Genomic DNA, 17,549 nt, shown 5'->3' on the forward strand with positions numbered 1-17,549 from the left:
ACATGGGCAGCCACGCTCAACACAGGTGCTCCCACAACTACTGGAGCATAATTCCTTTCCACCGAAGTCAGAAGATCAGCAGTAGCTATATTTTTATATCGGTCCCGACAGATTTCCCAAGGTCACAGTAGTAAAACAGAAGTTTTAAAGGGAGGGTGGGGTGTGATTTTTGTGTTCTTAATACTATATTTTGGGTAGAGGAAAATGGCGTTTCTCTCTCGTTGCAGCTGATTTCTTGAGGCAGAGGAGATAACTTGTCCCGTGGACGTCAGGATCTGATTTATACCGTTATACCAGCAAAGAGAATGTATTTCCTTTTCTACCCCTTGCAAGCGTTGTGTTAGTAGAACCTGTCGCTGATCTTTTTAAGTAAATTTGAGTTTGTTGTTTTAAATTGCATCCTATGCAGTTTTGAGTTTAAAATTTTGCATGGCAGTAATTGTTCCTTGCTTTTGTAGCCGTATTTTGTACATTTTGGATTTCTTTATATGAGATCGTAGTTTTAGCGTGCTTAGTATTCGCTTGTTGCAGACATACTTTTAACGAAGTAGAAGAAACTATTATTGACATTTATACATGCAGACTATGGCAGTATTTAGTAGATGAAATATTTTGAATACACATCTGACAGTGGCAGTGTGTTCATCATATTAAAAATATACAGGCTTCAGCTATCCAGATGATTAAATTGGAAAATTTCTGCTGCATGTGTATATATGTCAAATCGTCAGCATGACAAAAGTGACAGATGTTATTTTTGTATTTTTAAAAACAACTTTGTTGTATATAAAGTTTTTTTATTTCTTTTGTGCAGATCAATTTTTAAACTCCTATAGGTAGGTATCTTTACAGTTATAAACTATGAAATGTCAGTGTTCGGCCAGATGGTATGTGACGGAGCAGCGAAATCAGAATTCAGTGGAGAAAACACTGAAGGAACAGGTCGTTCTCTGCTTTGCCTCAGAAGTGTCAATTTGTAGTTTTAGTGTTAACTCTGCAAGTGTCTGTAGATAACATTTTATGTTAAGGGTAGACCAAATCAACACATCAGAACTTCAAAATTGGGGGAAGGGGATTAAGTACAAGCACATTTGGCTTCTAATAAATGAACTGATTTTTATTAACTGCTTTTGCCCATGTAAAATGCGGATATCTACAGGAAACCTGGCCACCTTTATAATTATGGTAAATGTACCAAGTATAATGCTAGAAGATAACGTGTAGGCAATAGTGGGTATCTCCGACAAAGTATTTCTCAAAAGTGATAAAAAGACTTATTTTTAACATTAAAGAAGTTTAATGTATTCGTGGGATCAGGACTTTTAGGCTTTAAATTTTGGCCAATCAGGATTCTGGGTGATCAACACACAGACCACTCCTGAATTAGATTGTTTCATCTTTTACATTGTCGTAATCAGTTTATTGAATAATTTCTGAATTTTAAAAACATAACTGCTTATGAGAGAATTAGGCCTTTGATGAAATACATAAAAATGATAAATGTTGGCCGTTAGCAGGTACTTTCACAGGTCTGACGTATTTCTTGATAAATACAAATGAATAAACAACTAAATGAGACCTAAAAATTGGCCGTTGATTTTAAATATTTAATTTGTTCCTATAAACCTTGTCAATAAAACTAATAAATCCATGCTCTTGTCTCTTGTATTAATGTCTTCCGTTTCTGTAGCATTTCCCCCCTAGCTGAGGATTTCAGAACAGGGATTTTTGTTGTTGATTTTGAGAGAGAAAAAGCACATAGTGGCAGGGCAGGAAGAGAGAGAATCCCAGGCAGGTTCTGCACTGTCAGCGCAGAGCCTGACGCGGGGCTCAAACTCACGAACCCATGAGATAGATCATGACCTGAGCCGAAACCAAGAGTCAGACTCTTAAGCGACTGAGCCACCCAGGCGCCCCTGGACGGGGATTTTAATGGATTTAGCCCCATGACCCATTTAATTTGGAGTCGTTCAGTGATTGCTGAACACAAACTCTGAAGAAATCCTGAAGGAAAACTTGAAAGTGACCTCACAAAACTAAGGGATTACGGTTCACAACTGTTTATTTTATGACCATTTACTTGAAAGGGTGTAAGACCCAGGAGCTAAACAAGTCTGAAGGCGGCTTGCAGGAGAGGAGACGGGTGGTGTGCGTGAAAGGTCGTGGGGAAGGTGGACCCAGTGCTCACCACTACAGTGCACAGTATTTGAAAAACAAGTCTAGTTTTTATTAAGCAGTTTTACACAACCAGCTGTTCACAATCTGCAGTTAAAACATTGTGTAGTCACTGCTCTTCAATTACAAAATCTTCAAACTGTGAAAAACAGTCAAAAACTCAAAAGTACCGTGGTTCCTTAACAAAATGTCAAATGATGTCACTTGGGACAGGAAACTTTTTAAATACACACTTACTGCGCTTGAGCTAACTAGGGTTTTCCTTAGTTTGCTTGTAGCACAGTACAAGTTTAAGAGCCCAGAGACTAACCGTGAACCATTTCAAACTTAAAATATTTTGCATTTATCACTAAATACATGCTATTCTTTAAACAGTTTAACACATAACATTTTTAAAACAGAATACTTCCCAGTCAGTACCAATGAGTCTCATCAGATAGTCTATCAACATTTTCCTATGTTAACCCAACTTTGAAACCAATTTACTGCTGTTTGCCTTCTTGTGTTTGTATCATACTTTGCTGAGGAGGGAGGGGTCTAAACCGTCTAACGTTTCCATAAAACTCTATTTCTACTTACAAGCTGACTTTAAATTTTAAAAATACCTAATATTCTGAAAAATGTCCTTTTGAGTCCTTTTTTCAATGCAGACTAACATAATTGAAAGAACTGTTCAGACTTTTTAAAACAAAAGCATTTAAGTTACCATCCGCTTTTCTAACTTCTTGGCAAGATAAGCATCCTGAAGTCCCTGAAACCAGAGTTTAATTGAATTCTTTTGTCAGGAGGAGAAAAAAGGAAAAAGTGAATATGTGCCATGTTCTCCAGCTTTTAAGATATGGCTTTAAATGTGAAATATTTACCAGGAAATCTCACATTTTCTGCAGTTTTCCGGTGGACCTGCCTATGGAATACTGAAAACATCATGCTGCAAAAAACAGACTGGATCAGTTGTTTTAAAAAGAGGCAGTAGAGGGAGTTTTATTAAAGTATTCTGACAAGATCTTTTTGCCAGTGGTTGCCAAAATTAAGGCTAAAGTGTGCCATCGGACCAAACTTGGCTCTAAGAAAAATAGCCCTATTCTACATGGTCTCAAGTATGAGGACTATACTATCTCTACCCCATCGAAAACCACAGAACGCCTATACTGTTTGAGGAACTGAAAATTTTGCTCTTTGCCAATGAGTGCACAAATCTGAAATGTTTTATCACAAAAGAGACCCAAATTTAAATTTCTTTTGAATACCCAATGGAAAGAAATATGTACAATATAAAATAGTCTAGAAGCTTCATTTACTTTTAACTGAAGAGTTTGTGCTGTATCTGAAAGGGAAAGATTTCTATCTAAATTTTAAGTAAAAGCTCAATTCTGGAGCTATATAAAAATCTTAAGGCTCATTGGCAAAGATACTGATGAACTGTGACAGAAGAAAAACCCGTGGCTTTATCTGCCTTTTTAATGATTGCTGCTTGGTTTCTTGATGTTTGAAAACAATGGTTTCTCAATGTTTGAAAACTGATGAGCCAAACAAGGTGTCAAAATTCAAAGGGAATCTCCAACCGTGGAAGAAATCCTGTCTTAATGTAAGGTTATATTCTGCTTTGTTCTGAAATACAGAAGACAGCCCTAGTCACACCTGTGGAAAATGCAATTAAATATAAGTGCTTACAAAAGGATTCTTGGGGCTAATGCTCTCAGGAGGAGGTTTTTTTTGTCTTGATTTTATGAAAGTGAGGTTTAACATGTGTTTCAAACTTTACCATTTGGAGCACAGAAGCAAGCTGGGTCCAGACAAATTCTATTCAGAATGCTGCAATCTTACTTGCTTCTCGAACACCACTCAAATATGCCCCTGTAACAGTTTGTGGGAAATGCCTGTTTGTTGCCTGTAAGAAAAAAATTGCATAATTGGAAATCACATATAAGGAACTCAGGCGATCACCGAAACATAATACAAGCATACACTCTCTGATCCTCGAATCAAGACTGCCGGCAGGCGCTCCTCTGTGCTCACGTTAACACTCTACCTCCCCCCACCCCCACCCTGCACCTGCTGTTCTCTGGCTGTGCCACCCTGCTTCACCACTCCCGTGAAGGACTGAGTGGCACTCCTTAGGATATTACTCACATACACACCGTGTCCCGGAATTAAGAATAACGAAGACGATACAATCCCTGCGTGTCCCCGCCGCTGCCCCCCAGACAAGTAGTCTCGCTGTCGGAATCAGTGATGAGCACAGAAAGCGAACCAATTCACCCACGGCTGGAGTTTTGCTAGAGGACTGCCACAGGACAGAGAGGAGTCCGTCAACGGGGAGGGGACAGAAAGGTGAGGACTGTCCGTGGGAGAAGACCGCTCTCCAGGAGGTTGGAGTGGGAACAGAATCAGCAAGCCAGGGCAAGCAGCAGATTGATCTGTGGCTTGGGGGTTGGTGGGGACGGCGACAAGGTCTGGGATGTAGCTATGGGAAAGAGTCACTGAAGCGGGGGTGAGCCGATCTCAGAAGATGGAGGAGGATAGGAAACGCAGGAGGTTCCACGTGAACTGAGGTATGTTCCATGTCACCTGGATTTACGGCTGGATGCAAGGGACAACAGCCAGTGCCAAACACTTCAGTAAATGGAGAGGAATGGTCAGGAGGTAAGAATACAATTACTGAGGTGCCGGAGTGGTTCCAGTCGGCTAAGCGTCTGACTCTTGGTCTTGGCTCAGGTTACAGTCTCATGGTTCGTGGGTTCAAGCCCCGTGCTGGGCTCTGTGCTGATGGCACAGAGCCTGCTTGGGATTCAGTCTCCCTCTCTCTGTCCCTCCCCCTGGCTCTCTCTCAAAATAAACTTAAAAAATAAATACATAACATTAGAAAAAATACAATTACTAGTAGGGGCAAAAAATGGCAGAAACCTCAGAGAAATGGCTTTAAACATTTTTTAGGGGCGCCTGGGTGGCTCAGTCAGTTAAGCGTCCGACTTCTACTCAGGTCACGATCTCACACTTCATGGGTTCGAGCCCCATGTCGGGCTCTGTGCTGATAGCTCAGGGCCTAGAGCCTGCTTCAGATTCTGTGTCTCCCTCTCTCTCTGCCCCTCCCCCACTCACGTGGTCTCGGTCTCAAAAATAAACATTAAAAAAAATTTTTTTAATAAAAAATGTTTTCTTTAATGTTTTCAGTGTGAAGTAACAACTGTATCACATGAGCCTAACGCAGCTTCTCTTGGAAGCAGCGGACAGTTGCTGCCTGGCGTGCAGTCACGCTCTGTTCCCACAAAGCTTTGCAGGCCAAGGACAAACCGCACAGCCAGTTTTTAAATGACGTTCTTTTGTAATCATCCAAAAATCAGAGAGAGAAAAGATAACTCTATTTTAGATGGCACTAGAAGACCTGGGTGGTCCCAAACTATAATCCACAAAGGATGAAAGAGCTCTGAGGATTCTCTTCACTGGGTGAAGTTTGGGGAGGGCGGCGGGGGGCGGGGGGCGGGGGGAGGTGATCCAAAGCAAGCCGATTCACCCCAAAGAACCTTTTAACCATCTCAGCCACTGGAGGCGTCGGGAAGGACGGAGGCGGAGGCAGAGGCGGGGCACCGGTGAAAACAGGACTGGAAGAACAAGCAATCTGGTTCCTCACCAGCTTCCCTACCCCCATGGCCACAACCCCCTGGAGACCAGAGGCAGAGGTGGGGGTGAGGCGCCAAAGAACATGGGGATTAAGTCAGGTCTTCATAACTAAGAGCAAGGCTGCCGGCACCCAGCATGTTCCCAAAGAGCTGTAGATAGACTGTTTGGGGATCCAACCACCCCTTGGCAAGCTCGTGGGCGTTCTCAACAGGCTTTTGTAAAAATGCCTCCCTCCAGTCTGAGCAGTCAACGATGGGATATCTGGATGTGTGGGAAGAGGAGGCTGACGGAAACAAACTAGAACTCTGAGGAGTCACTAAGCAAGAAGAGGATGCTACCAAAAGAAGAACCTGAGGGCAAGAAAGTGCTCATAAAAGAGCCAAAATTCCCAAAGTCAGTTCAAGGAGACAAACAAACAGGATAAGACACACGAGTAACAGCAAAGAAAAGAAGATCAGAAAATCAGTTTAGGAGTTCCAATTTATGTAATGGAAGATGTAGAAATAAGAGAAATAAAAAACGTGAGGAGAAAACGGTCAGAAGTAAGAAATCAAGGATGGAAGGATACGAGCTTCCAGGTTACAAGCAAGTGAAAAACAGGCACCGAAAAAAAACAGTAATCAAAACAGCAAAATATTTCTCAACAGAAGTAAACCAAGAAAGGAGCCAGGCCACTTCCTACGCATTAGGATGGCTGTTACCGAAAGCCAGAAAACAGCACACTGCTGGTGAGGATGTGCAGAAACTGGAACCTTTGTGGGCGCCTGGGTGGCTCAGTCGGTTGAACACCTGACTCTTGCTTTCGGCTCAGGTCATGATCTCACAGGTTCACGAGTTCAAGCCCCAGGTCAGGCTCTTTGTTGAGACTGCAGAGCCTGCTTGGGATTTTCTCTCCCCCATTCTCTCTCTGTCCCTCCCCCACCCGTACACACTCTCTCTCTCAAAACAAACATTTTTAAAATAATTTTAAAAATTAAAAAAATAGGGGCGCCTGGGTGGCGCAGTCGGTTGAGCGTCCGACTTCAGCCAGGTCACGATCTCGCGGTCCGTGGGTTCGGGCCCCGCGTCGGGCTCTGGGCTGATGGCTCGGAGCCTGGAGCCTGTTTCCGATTCTGTGTCTCCCTCTCTCTCTGCCCCTCCCCCATTCATGCTCTGTCTCTCTCTGTCCCAAAAATAAATAAAAAACGTTGAAAAAAAAAATTTTTTTTAAAAAAAATTAAAAAAATAAAAGCTATTTTGAAGATTATGATTCTGACTTTGGAGGAACTCCGGTGATCGATTGGCAGTGGAAGGAATCACATGTGAAATTCCTTAAATATTTAAAAACTTAAAAAAATAGTTAAGGTGGTAAATGATATGTATAGTTTACCACAATTAAAAAAAATACACATAAAAAAAAAAAAGGAGAAAGGTATCTAGAAAATAAAAACCTGGAAAATGGTGAGGAGGAGTCCCAGAGATCAGCCAGTATAGACCAGAACATAGGCAAGAGGACCCCAGGAAGGGGGTTTCAAAAATGGAGCTAACACACCAGCTCACAGGGATTCAGCTGTGACTGAGGGAAGCCTGAAGGGCGGAGGGGCCCGAGGAGAAGCACAGAAAGAATTAAGCTAATGAAAAAAGGGGCCAGTGAGACTGTCAAGAAAACAGGAAGCTGTGTAAAAACGAAGTCAATTAAGAGCTTCGTGGCTCAGCAGGAAGCCACATCACAGGAGCACCATTTCAAGTGTGAAATAACCACACTAAACAAGCTAAATCTTTCACCTGATAAGTCAGCAATGTCTACTTTTTTTTTAATTGCTTTAAGTTTATTTTGAGAAAGAGAGAGAGAGAGGAAGAGGCAGAGAGAGGTAGTGAGAGAGTCCCAGGCAGTCTCCTCGCCCACAGCACAGAACCCGACGTGGGGCTCGAACCCACAAACCGTGAGATCGTGACCTGAGCTAAAACCAAGAGACGCTTAACCGACTGAGCGACCCAGGTGCTCCAATGTCTACTGTGTTGAACCAGAAGTCAACAATACAAATATTTGAAAACATGAAGTAAATTCCTGAAGAAACAACAGAAAGCATTAAAAATGGCCGCCCTGGGGGTGGGAGGAGGATGCTGAGGGGTCATCTGTCTGCTGTCTTAGGGTCCTAATACTTTTGACCGTATCTGACTCTGCTTTTAAACACCGGACGTACATCACTTTCATTAAAAGAAAGTCACGAAAACAACGGCGAGCGGGTTCAGGATGGCCACACGCACCTCGCCAGCAAAGAAGACCATTCCCTGTATCTCCTCAGCGAGGATATCGTAGGCTTCTCCGCTCCCTCCCGTCTTCACGAAGCTGTACGCCATCTGGATCCAGGGGTCCGTGCTCCACCGAGTGACGAAATACTTCGTGGGGTCGGGGACCTCCTGTGTGGGGCAGAGGGAACCAGGAGCCGGGATCAAAGAGGGGCCTGGACGTGCGCAGCCAGAGCACAAATCTACACTCCCGCCTCCTCTGGAGACGGAGTTAATCCTCTTAGACTCTGCTGTGGCCCCTCTGCCCCCTGCAGCTCCCCCCGGGCCCCCCCACCCCCATTTGTGCAGCTTCCTCCATCTCCCGCCCCAACCGTGCGGCCTCCCCCACGGCTCACTTCCACCCTTCATCCTGCCGGAGACTTTATCGTCACCAGCGACCAGCGTGTGCCCGGGGGACGGTGGCGAAGGGGCGTCTGGGCCAGAGTGGAAGGGGCGGTGCTGGGACCTCAATTCTCAGCAGGCTGCTCCAAAGGAACGGCCAGACAAGGCCATGTTTCACGTTCACTAAGTTTCGAGTCATTCTGTGCCCCTGACGAGCACCACCATGAAAAACAGTTCCACGGAGGGCGCCGGGGTGGCTCAGTTGGTTCAGTGTCTGACTTGGGCTGAGGTCACAATCTCACGGTTTGTGAGTTCGAGCCCCGAGACAGGTTCTCTGCTGTCAGTGCAGAGCCCGCTTCGGATCCTCTGTCCCCTCTCTCTGCCCCTTCCTGCTCGTGTGCTCTCCTCTCAAAAATAAACGTTTAAAAAATAAACAAAAATAGTTCTATGGAAACTACGCGCTAAATTCCAAACAACGAATGTGAAAATGAGTTTTTGGACAAAAACCCACAAACTAGGGATTACTGTGAGATGTAATCACGTCGCGTAAAATAACACCCCCGGGTGTCTCTTTCTCTACTTTATGTAACTTTTCTCTCATTTCATTTCTTTCTACTTCCACTCCTTTATTTGAAAAAGATGACAGCTACGCCATTCCCCAATCTGCAGAGACTGTGAGATGTACTCAACTGGCAAATATGAAGTACCCTGAGCCCCTCCGGAAAAAGACAGAAATGAGACTAGCTGCATCTGTAGGGTACGAGAATATTCTGGACAACATCCCTTTGAAAGGAAGGTTGCTCTCAAAGCTCACTAGGGTTTGGGTTAATACAGGATGTAGGGAAAATGCTGAGCCTGTTACATCCTTAGGAAAGGAAGGGGATGTGGTGCTCGCTTCAGCAGCACGTGTACTAAAATAGGAACGGTACACAGAAGCTCCGCGTCGCCCCTGAGCAAACGTGACATGCAGATTCCTGAAGCCTGTCTGTGCCCCAGCGCACTGCCACCCTTTGCAGATTAGCACGAAAGGAAGGGGGTGGGGGGAGGAAAAGAAGGAAGAAGGGAAGGGAAGGGGAATGGGAAAGGAAAAGGAAAAGAAAGAGGTGTGCGGATGATGTGAGCAAAAGGAAGACAATGGCGTGAAAGGCGGTATGGAATATTGCTATAGACTCAATTGCGGCCCCCTCAAATTCGTGTGTCAGAACCCTAAACCCCCAGAACCTCATAATATCACCATATCTGAGAAAGGGCCTCTCACAAGGTAATTCAGTTCCCATGAGGTCCCGAGGGTGGGCTTTAATCCAGTCTGACTGGTGTCCTAAGAAGAGGCAATTAGGACACAGCCAAGCACAACGGGAAGACCATGTGAGGTCGCAGGGGGAAGGCGGTCATCTGCAGACCAAGGAGGGAGGCCTGGGAAGAAGCCAAACCTGCCTGCACCTTGATCTCGGACCTTCCAGCCTCAGAACTGCGAGAACGGAAATGTCCATCGTTGAAACCACCCAGATTGGGGTATTTTGTTACGGCAGCCCTGGCAGGCCAGCCCGGGGACTTAGCGGGCAGCCGGACAACGGGAGAAGGACCGACGCGGCCGTCCGCCTTCTCCCCCGTCCCGGAGGCGGCTCTGACCTGCTCCTTGAACAGCTCCCGGAGGGCGGCCATGCACTGCTGGAGCACCTGCTTGTCATCCAGGGTCCTGACGGACGCCACGGCCTCCCCGGCGACCACTGACATCAGCACGCTCTGCTTCTTCTGCAGACGCGGAAGGGACAGTTCACACTTCCTGCTTCCAGTACAGAGGTCCCTGAATGCACGGCTCCGACTGGGGAAGGCCCTCGTCCTACACATCTCAGGATTTCCCCCTGCCCCTCAGCCCCGTTTCAACCACCGGTCTGTCTCCCTCACAAAACTCAGTATTCATCTCTACATTTTGCTGTTCGTGGCTGAACAACTCAGGAAGAAGTGTCAATATCAAATTCAGGGTTCTCTTGGCTTTTTCCCTTACTTGTTCTAGAAGAAATAGAAGAAGGTGGAGAAGGGAGATCAGCAGATAAAATAAGGGGAAAAAAATCTTTCTCAAACAGTAAAGAAATTTTGCCCAAGTGCAACCTTTTAACAAAGTTTCTTGGGATGGGGCGCCAGGGTGGCTCAGTCAGTTAAGCCTCTGACTTTGGCTCAGGTCATGATCTCAGTTCATGAGTTCAAGGCCCACATTGGGCTCTGTGCTGACAGCATGGAGCCAGCTTCAGATCCTCTGTCTGACCCTTCTTTCTCTGCCCCTCCCCTACTTGTTCTCTCTCTCTCTCAAAAATAAACATTAAAAAAAAAAATTAAGGGGCCTGGATGGCTCAGTCAGTTAAGTATCTGACACTTGATTTCAGCTCAGGTCATGATCTCATGGTTCGTGAGATCAAGCCTCACATCGGGCTCTGCGCTGACGGCGCGGAGCCTGCTTGGGATTCTTCCTCGGTCTCTCTCTGCCCCTGTGCTGCTCACTCTCTCTCAAAATAAACAAACAAACATTACAAAAAAATTAAGAAAGTTTCTTGGAAGGGAGAAGAAAGGGGAACAAAACACCAAAGGTGATTCTTTTGCATGACATTAGTATTACCAAGTCCCAGGGACGCCCCTCCCTCCCTCTGCTCCCCGACCGGTCACATCTGCCAACACGGAGCCTGCCCTCGTCCTCCTCGGGGCCAACCATACCCTGCCCTCCGTCCGTGCTCACAGGACCCGGGAGAGCAGTGTTCAGGCACCAGTCATTACTGTGCTGTGCTGAGCTGACTCTCCCTAAGAGGACTCCCCATCAGCCCGAAATATCTGTTTCCACAAAGAACGAATCCCCTTCCCAGGGAACAACATTAGTACTTGAAAAGAATATGGCAGATGTCGGGCTTTTCCGGTAGGAAAATATCCCAGTCCAAGTACCCTGCCAGCATATAGGTACGTATCTACAGCATCCGCCACGTCCATTAGCTCCTGAGCTTGACGCAGGAGTCATTACCAATCCAAATTCTAAACTGCAGTAAGGGAATTCAAACCGCATGTCACCGCCGATTTTACCTGGGGATCCATGTCATAGAACACAGCAAAAAGCCCCCGCTTGCCGGCACTAGGTGGAACGTGACCGAAAAAGTCAGCCCCTTGAACTTTACTGTCCCAAAATCTGTACGGAAACTGCAAGGCAATCTGGAAAACGAGCAAGAGAAAGATGGTTAAGAGTTTCTAGAATCAGAAGTAATCTCTAAGACGCAATCTACGGTTAACTAAAGCGATACACAAAAAAATCCTAAAATGCTCCCCTTCCGTGCTCCTGTCTCGTCTGTTCTCTCATGAGCATCTGGCTTTGGGGGCCATTCAGTCCCATCCCCCGACCGATAGCGTGGGTGGGGTGGGCGGGACCCACTGACAAACCCTGGGCTAATCCGAAGATGCCAAGCAGTCCCGAGACCTGGTCTTGAAGCAGATGTTCTGAAGACAGAGTCTCACCTACCCCTAGGGCCACCAGCACTGGCACATTCTGCTTAGAGAAGATTTTATTTAAAGGCAGAGGAAGTGAAACATTCTCCTCACTGGGACCAATTACTTAATGGAGGGTAGGCTTGGAAGGCAGCCAAAAAAAAACAAAAAACAAAAAAACCCCGTTTTACTTATATATTTATATGCCAAGTTCAAATCTTGAATAACAACACTCATTTTCCAAACGTCAAGCAAAACTGAGATCTCAGCCAGCTCTCCTCCTTCTGTTACGATAATAGCCTTTTGTATTCTTCATCAACAATTACTCAAATGAAAAGAAAATCTTTGAATTTTATTTGGATGAAAAAATGATCTGCTACTCAGCCAGTACCAGAAGGTAAGGAACCCTTGGCACCCAACATTCATCTCTTTGGTTTTGAGGCTACAGTAACTTGGTCACCTTTTCAATGATGCCCGCGCCTAAGCTGTTGATAGCCTTCATCTTCTTGTCCGACAGCGGTGGGTTGAAGTGAATGGCACCTTTCTGCAGTAAGGCCAGGGGTACAGTGACTAACACCTGGGGGGAAAACGAACAGTTCACACACAAAAGCACAACTACCCAGTGGGCTCATGACCAGGAAAATCTCAACGCCCAAAGGACGTTCCTCTCTATTGCCAATCATGAGACTGTCAATGTCCCATGTTCTACTGCGAAGAGCCAGAGCCGCCATGGCGGTTCGGTGCACAAGGGCGCCTGGCTGAGCAGAAGCAGCATCCACGTGGAAGAACTCGCAGAAAAGTCTAGATGGTTTACAATAACCCTGGGTGAGAAGAGTCAGTAGATGCCAATTATGAAAAGCAGTACTGTAAGAGGAAATGGCCCTAAATATGGAATCAGAAGAACTACATTTGTGTATTGTTACTAACACTTTCTAATATGTGGCCAAGGTAAAACCTGCCCTACAAGCCCCAAAGAATCGGGATAATGCTTAAAAGTCATACAATACACATCAATATGCTTCATAAATGGTAAAGTCCATCAAAAACATTATGGATTACTGGAGTGCCCGGGTGGCTCAGTTGGTTGAGTGTCCGACTCTTGATTTTGGCTCAGGTCATGATCTCACAAACCGTGAGACAGCATGGGGCCTGCTTCTGATTCTCTCTCTCCCTCTCTCTCTGGATCCTCCCCTGCTCATGCTCTCTCTCAAAATAAATAAACTTAAAAACATTTTCTTCAAAACATTATGGGCTATTAAGAAGGAAGCAACTTTTTTTTCTAATTAGTTTATTATTTTTATTTTTTTAATGTTTTATTTATTTTTGAGTGAGCGAGAGGGAGGGAGAAAGACAGCACTAGCAGGGGAAGGGCAGAGAGAGAGGGAGACACAGAATCTGAAGCAGGCTCCAGGCTCTGAGCTGTCAGCACAGAACCCGATGCGGGGCTCAAACTCATGGACTGTGAGATCATGATCTGAGCCGAAGTCAGGCACTTAACTGATTGAGCCACCCAGGAGCCCCAAGAAGGAAGCAACTCATTGCAGGGTCTCCCAACGGCTTACACAATCCTTTAGGAGAGTTGAAGGTGCCGATGCTAAGAGCCTTCAAGAACGACTCTCAAGGTCCCATCACAAAACCCTGCCATCAAACACAGCTGCTGTCTCTCCACACAATCAGAAAATTTCTGGCTCCAGAACCCTGTTACCACAGTCACGATGAGGAGCCATTACCACTGCTACCAGCTCCAGAAGCACACCACTTCTAGAACAAACTGTGAAATGGGTTCCTCGTGCTTGCCTCACGCCTCCCTTGTAGTTAATGAGCGGACCCTGGACCCTCTACTGGCCCCTCTACGGAAAAACCTAACACCTTGACCACGATGCTGGTCAGAAGTGAAGGAAAAGCCATGCCATACCTTCCAAATCTCACGCCAGTACATCTGAGTGGCTGCAACATTTCCTATTTAGAACCTCAGCTTCAAGGGAGTCTAGGAAGTGTGTGTGTATGTGTGTGTGTGTGTGTCCATTTCCGTCCACACTGCAGGCAGCGTGGCCGGAGCGTCCCATGGAACTGGATGCCGAGCACCACATCCACCACAGCCCTCAGCAAAGATGTAGCGTACGTGGCTTGAACCCCAACTCCAGGAGCACAGAAAGGCCAGAGTTCTTCTTGTGATTTTGTCGCTATTTTCTGCCACATGGAACTTTTTATAAAATATAAAACATTTTCTCGGTCATCATCAAGCAAGCCAAAAAAAAAAAAAAGAGAGAACAATTATTCTCTTGGATGCAGAAGAACTTCAAGGAAATAAGATCTAGATATCTTCTTAACAACAAAAACGCTCTCAAAAGCCCATGAAGCTGGGCGCCTGGGGGGTTCAGTCAGTTAAGGGTCTGACTTCGGCTCAGATCATGATCTTGAGGCTCGTGGGTTCGAGCCCTGCATCAGGCTCTCTGCTGTCAGCATGGAGCCTGCTTCGGATCCTCTGACCCTGTCTCTCTCTCTCTCTCTCTGCCCCTCTCCGGCTCACTCTCTCCCTCAAAAATAAACATTAAAAAAAAAAAAGCAAAAAGGAAAAAAAAAAGCACACGAACTTAGGTAAACAAACAGGCCAAAGGGACGAGCCCGCTCTGGTCAGGGACTGAGGCCAGACCTGGGTGGAAACAGCCTAAACTGCATTACAGTGTGTCAGATGTTTATTGGTGGGTCACGCTGGGGTGCAAGTCTTTCACCTCTAAGTCCGGGAAGCTTCCAACTCAAACCATGCCATCTCTGCAGACTACTATAAAAATACTTCCTGTAAACATTCCAGAAGAGACTTGAGAACACAGCCTGCGGCTATGCCCTAATAACCCCGGAGAGCTGGCCATCAAGAGAGAAGAGCAAAGGTGCGTGGTCAGGGTCAGGCAGAGGGGGGCCCAGCGAGAGCCGTCGACAGGCAGAGTCACAAAATACCACAGGTTGAGCCATCAGCTGACTGGCAATTAAAAAATTTTTTTTAAATGTTCGTGTGTATTACAGAGGGAGAGAGAGAGAGAGAGACAATGTGGGAGCGAGGCAGGGGCAGAGAAAGAGGATCCGAAGCAGGCTCCTGGCTCCAAGCTGTGAGTGCAGAACCCGACGCGGGGCTCGAACTCACGCACCGCGAGATCATGACCTGAGCCCAAGTTGGCCACCCAGGTGTTCCGGCTGACTTACAGTTTTAAAGAGAGGTATTTAAAAACAATTTTTACCACCACGAGGAGCTTTAAATTTAAATTCTCAGCTTGGGGCTCCCACATAAGGGCAGGGCTGCTCAGTGGTCTGACACTAGTCACACATCGGACTCACCTGAGCAGTTTCACAAACATGACCAGACTGAATCCCGGAGAATCTCGGGGTGGGGGTGCTGCAGCCTTTCTTTTTAGGCCCCTCCCAGGTGGTCCTAACGTGAGCCAGGATTGAGAACCACTACCAGTCCATGGGGTCCCTGGGTGGCTCAGTCGGTTAAGTGTCTGACTTCGGCTCAGGTCATGATCTCACAGTCTGTGAGTTCGAGCCCTGCATCGGGCTCTGTGCCGACAGCTCGGAGCCTGGGGACTGTTTTGGATTCTGTGTTTCCCTCTCTCTCTGCCCCTCCCCCACTCATGCTCTCTCTTGCTCTCAAAAATAAATAAAACATAAAAAAGAAATTTTTAAAGACCCACTCTGAGTCCAAAGGCTACACTACCATTCCTAACTACCCCGCTAGCCAATGGCAGGAATAATATGAGGACCCACCCCCTGGGCTCACACACCAGACCCTGTCTCTTCATTTGACATGAGATCCTTTAGTTCAGTAGGAGTATCATGCACTCTGAAATACTTCTAGGGAACTGAAACAGGCAGAGCACAGCTAATCTAGGAATCCAGTGATGATCTGTCATTTATACATTCTGGTCATGTCAGAAATAGCTAAACTGAAATAAACTTACAGGATTTATTACTTCCCCTCCACCCCAAGTAAGCATCTTTGCTCTCCAACGCCTTAGAAATCTCTGTGTGATTTTGCATATTACAGCACTCTTCCAGTGTCCACCGACTAACGTGCTTTACAAACACTTCCAGTAACATAAAAGTACTTCTGCCAGTTTCAAAATGAAAACATGGAGCTGTCTTGGACTGAAAAATGATTCCATGGCAAAAGAAACCTACTAAACAAACAAACCCACCACCTTTGTATATACTGAATTAAGCAAACTAAGTTTTCTGGAATGCGTGACTTCTCAGAGCCTTTAATACACTCATATTTAACTCAAAAAGTAGACTGCAATATACAACACTTTCAAACTTATTTGCCCAAAGAATTTCTCTTCTTGTTCAACTCTCAGGACTGATGTACCACAGAACCTACTTTAAGAAACACTACTCGGGGCACCTGGGTGGCCCAGTTGGTTAAGGGTCTGACTTCGGCTCAGATCATGATCTCGTGGTTCGTGGGTTCGAGCCCCGCATTGGGCTCTGTGCTCATAGCTCAGAGCCTGGAGCCTGCTTCGGATTCTGTGTCTCCCCCTTCCTCTGCCCCTCCCTCACCCCGGCTCTGTCTCTGTCAAAAATAACCATTAAAAGTAAATCAATAAGCACTATGCAGAATTCTGTCTACCATGAATGCATACAGCGTTAGATCAGGTCAATGAGACTTGCGCATCCACACAGAACTGAGTGGAGGCAGGGAACTCTTCAGGAATCAAACAAGGCTCCGGGCAGACTGCCAAAGGCCAACTTCCGGGTGGAAAACACTGTTTTCCCCACCCCCAGGCCCCTGGCTACACCTCGTGAAATGCTAGCACCTACCTTCTGTGCTGTACATCCTGTCCCATCCGTCATGGTAACCTGCACCTCATCTCCAGAATAATCAATGCTCTGCACCTGCGCAAGAAAAACCACCATGAAAACCAGGAGGGACGGACCCATACGATCCAGGATCCTCCCCCAATTCTATCACGTGAGTTTAGACCTCCAAGACTCCAGAGAATCACTTCCCGGCATTCAGAGATCTAAGTGACATTTACAGCTGACTTCAGGGAACTATCGCTCAGTCATTACAACTTATAAACACTTTGTCAGAAAGTGGAAAATCTTTACAACACAGTCTAGAGTGAAGTATACAGGTAAACGGGGGCCTCTATGATTAGAGCAATGCACAATACAAATGCAGCAGGACAAAGACTCAAAGGGAACACTCGAGAGTGAAAATGGCTGCATTGTGTCAGGGAGGTCATGAGACACTTGAACACTTCATTAGCAATGAAAATGCATCTGAGCCACTGTTGCTTCCAGAGGGTGGAGGTGCCTGACGAACAGGCTCACAGCAAGCACCTGTCTCCTGTGTAATCCACGTGTCCCGCACTTGACATCCTCCAAACCCAAGGCCAAACCAGAGCCGCCCCTCCCGGCCGCTGTGGAGACTCACTGGAGACTCCAGCCGAATGTCTAGTCCTTCTGCCAGTTTTTCAATGATTACAGAGTAGCCAGGTGTTAGCAGAGTGTGGTCACCAGCAAACTGAGCAAAGAATTCGTTGTGGTCCCAGGAGCGAGCAGACACCTGGGAAATGATAATGTGCAGGAAAGCTTATGTTATTCTTTTTTTTTTTTTTTTTTTTAAAGTCAACTCTACTCCCAACATAGGGCTTGAAATCATGACCCCAAGATCAAGAGTGGCACACTCC

General features: G+C 46.1%; 2 protein-coding genes across 10 annotated transcripts in view; one reads left to right on the forward strand and one right to left on the reverse strand.

Moving 5' to 3' along the window:
* DEK (DEK proto-oncogene) overlaps positions 1-807 on the forward strand; it is a 29,507-nt gene extending 28,700 nt beyond the window's left edge. For both annotated transcript variants that reach the window (XM_058732893.1, XM_058732894.1), the window contains exon 11: positions 228-807. In XM_058732893.1, the coding sequence (XP_058588876.1) occupies positions 228-239 (12 nt within the window). In that variant the 3' untranslated portion in view covers positions 240-807. The remainder of the gene's footprint in view (positions 1-227) is intronic.
* KDM1B (lysine demethylase 1B) overlaps positions 1-17,549 on the reverse strand; it is a 70,022-nt gene that overhangs the window by 4,089 nt on the left and 48,384 nt on the right. For 6 of the 8 annotated variants that reach the window (XM_058732888.1, XM_058732887.1, XM_058732885.1 and 3 more), the window contains 7 exons: positions 17,294-17,425; positions 16,675-16,749; positions 12,323-12,439; positions 11,467-11,592; positions 10,033-10,155; positions 8,041-8,193; positions 2,206-4,063 (listed from right to left, as the gene is read on the reverse strand). In XM_058732888.1, the coding sequence (XP_058588871.1) occupies positions 3,980-4,063; positions 8,041-8,193; positions 10,033-10,155; positions 11,467-11,592; positions 12,323-12,439; positions 16,675-16,749; positions 17,294-17,425 (810 nt within the window). In that variant the 3' untranslated portion in view covers positions 2,206-3,979. Of the gene's footprint in view, positions 1-2,205; positions 4,064-8,040; positions 8,194-10,032; positions 10,156-11,466; positions 11,593-12,322; positions 12,440-16,674; positions 16,750-17,293; positions 17,426-17,549 lie in introns of those variants that run through there. The other 2 variants (XM_058732886.1, XR_009262754.1) reach the window with 2 other exon arrangements.

The sequence above is a fragment of the Neofelis nebulosa genome, chromosome 6, assembly GCF_028018385.1.
Source record: "Neofelis nebulosa isolate mNeoNeb1 chromosome 6, mNeoNeb1.pri, whole genome shotgun sequence".
NCBI classification, from domain to species: Eukaryota; Metazoa; Chordata; class Mammalia; order Carnivora; family Felidae; genus Neofelis; species Neofelis nebulosa.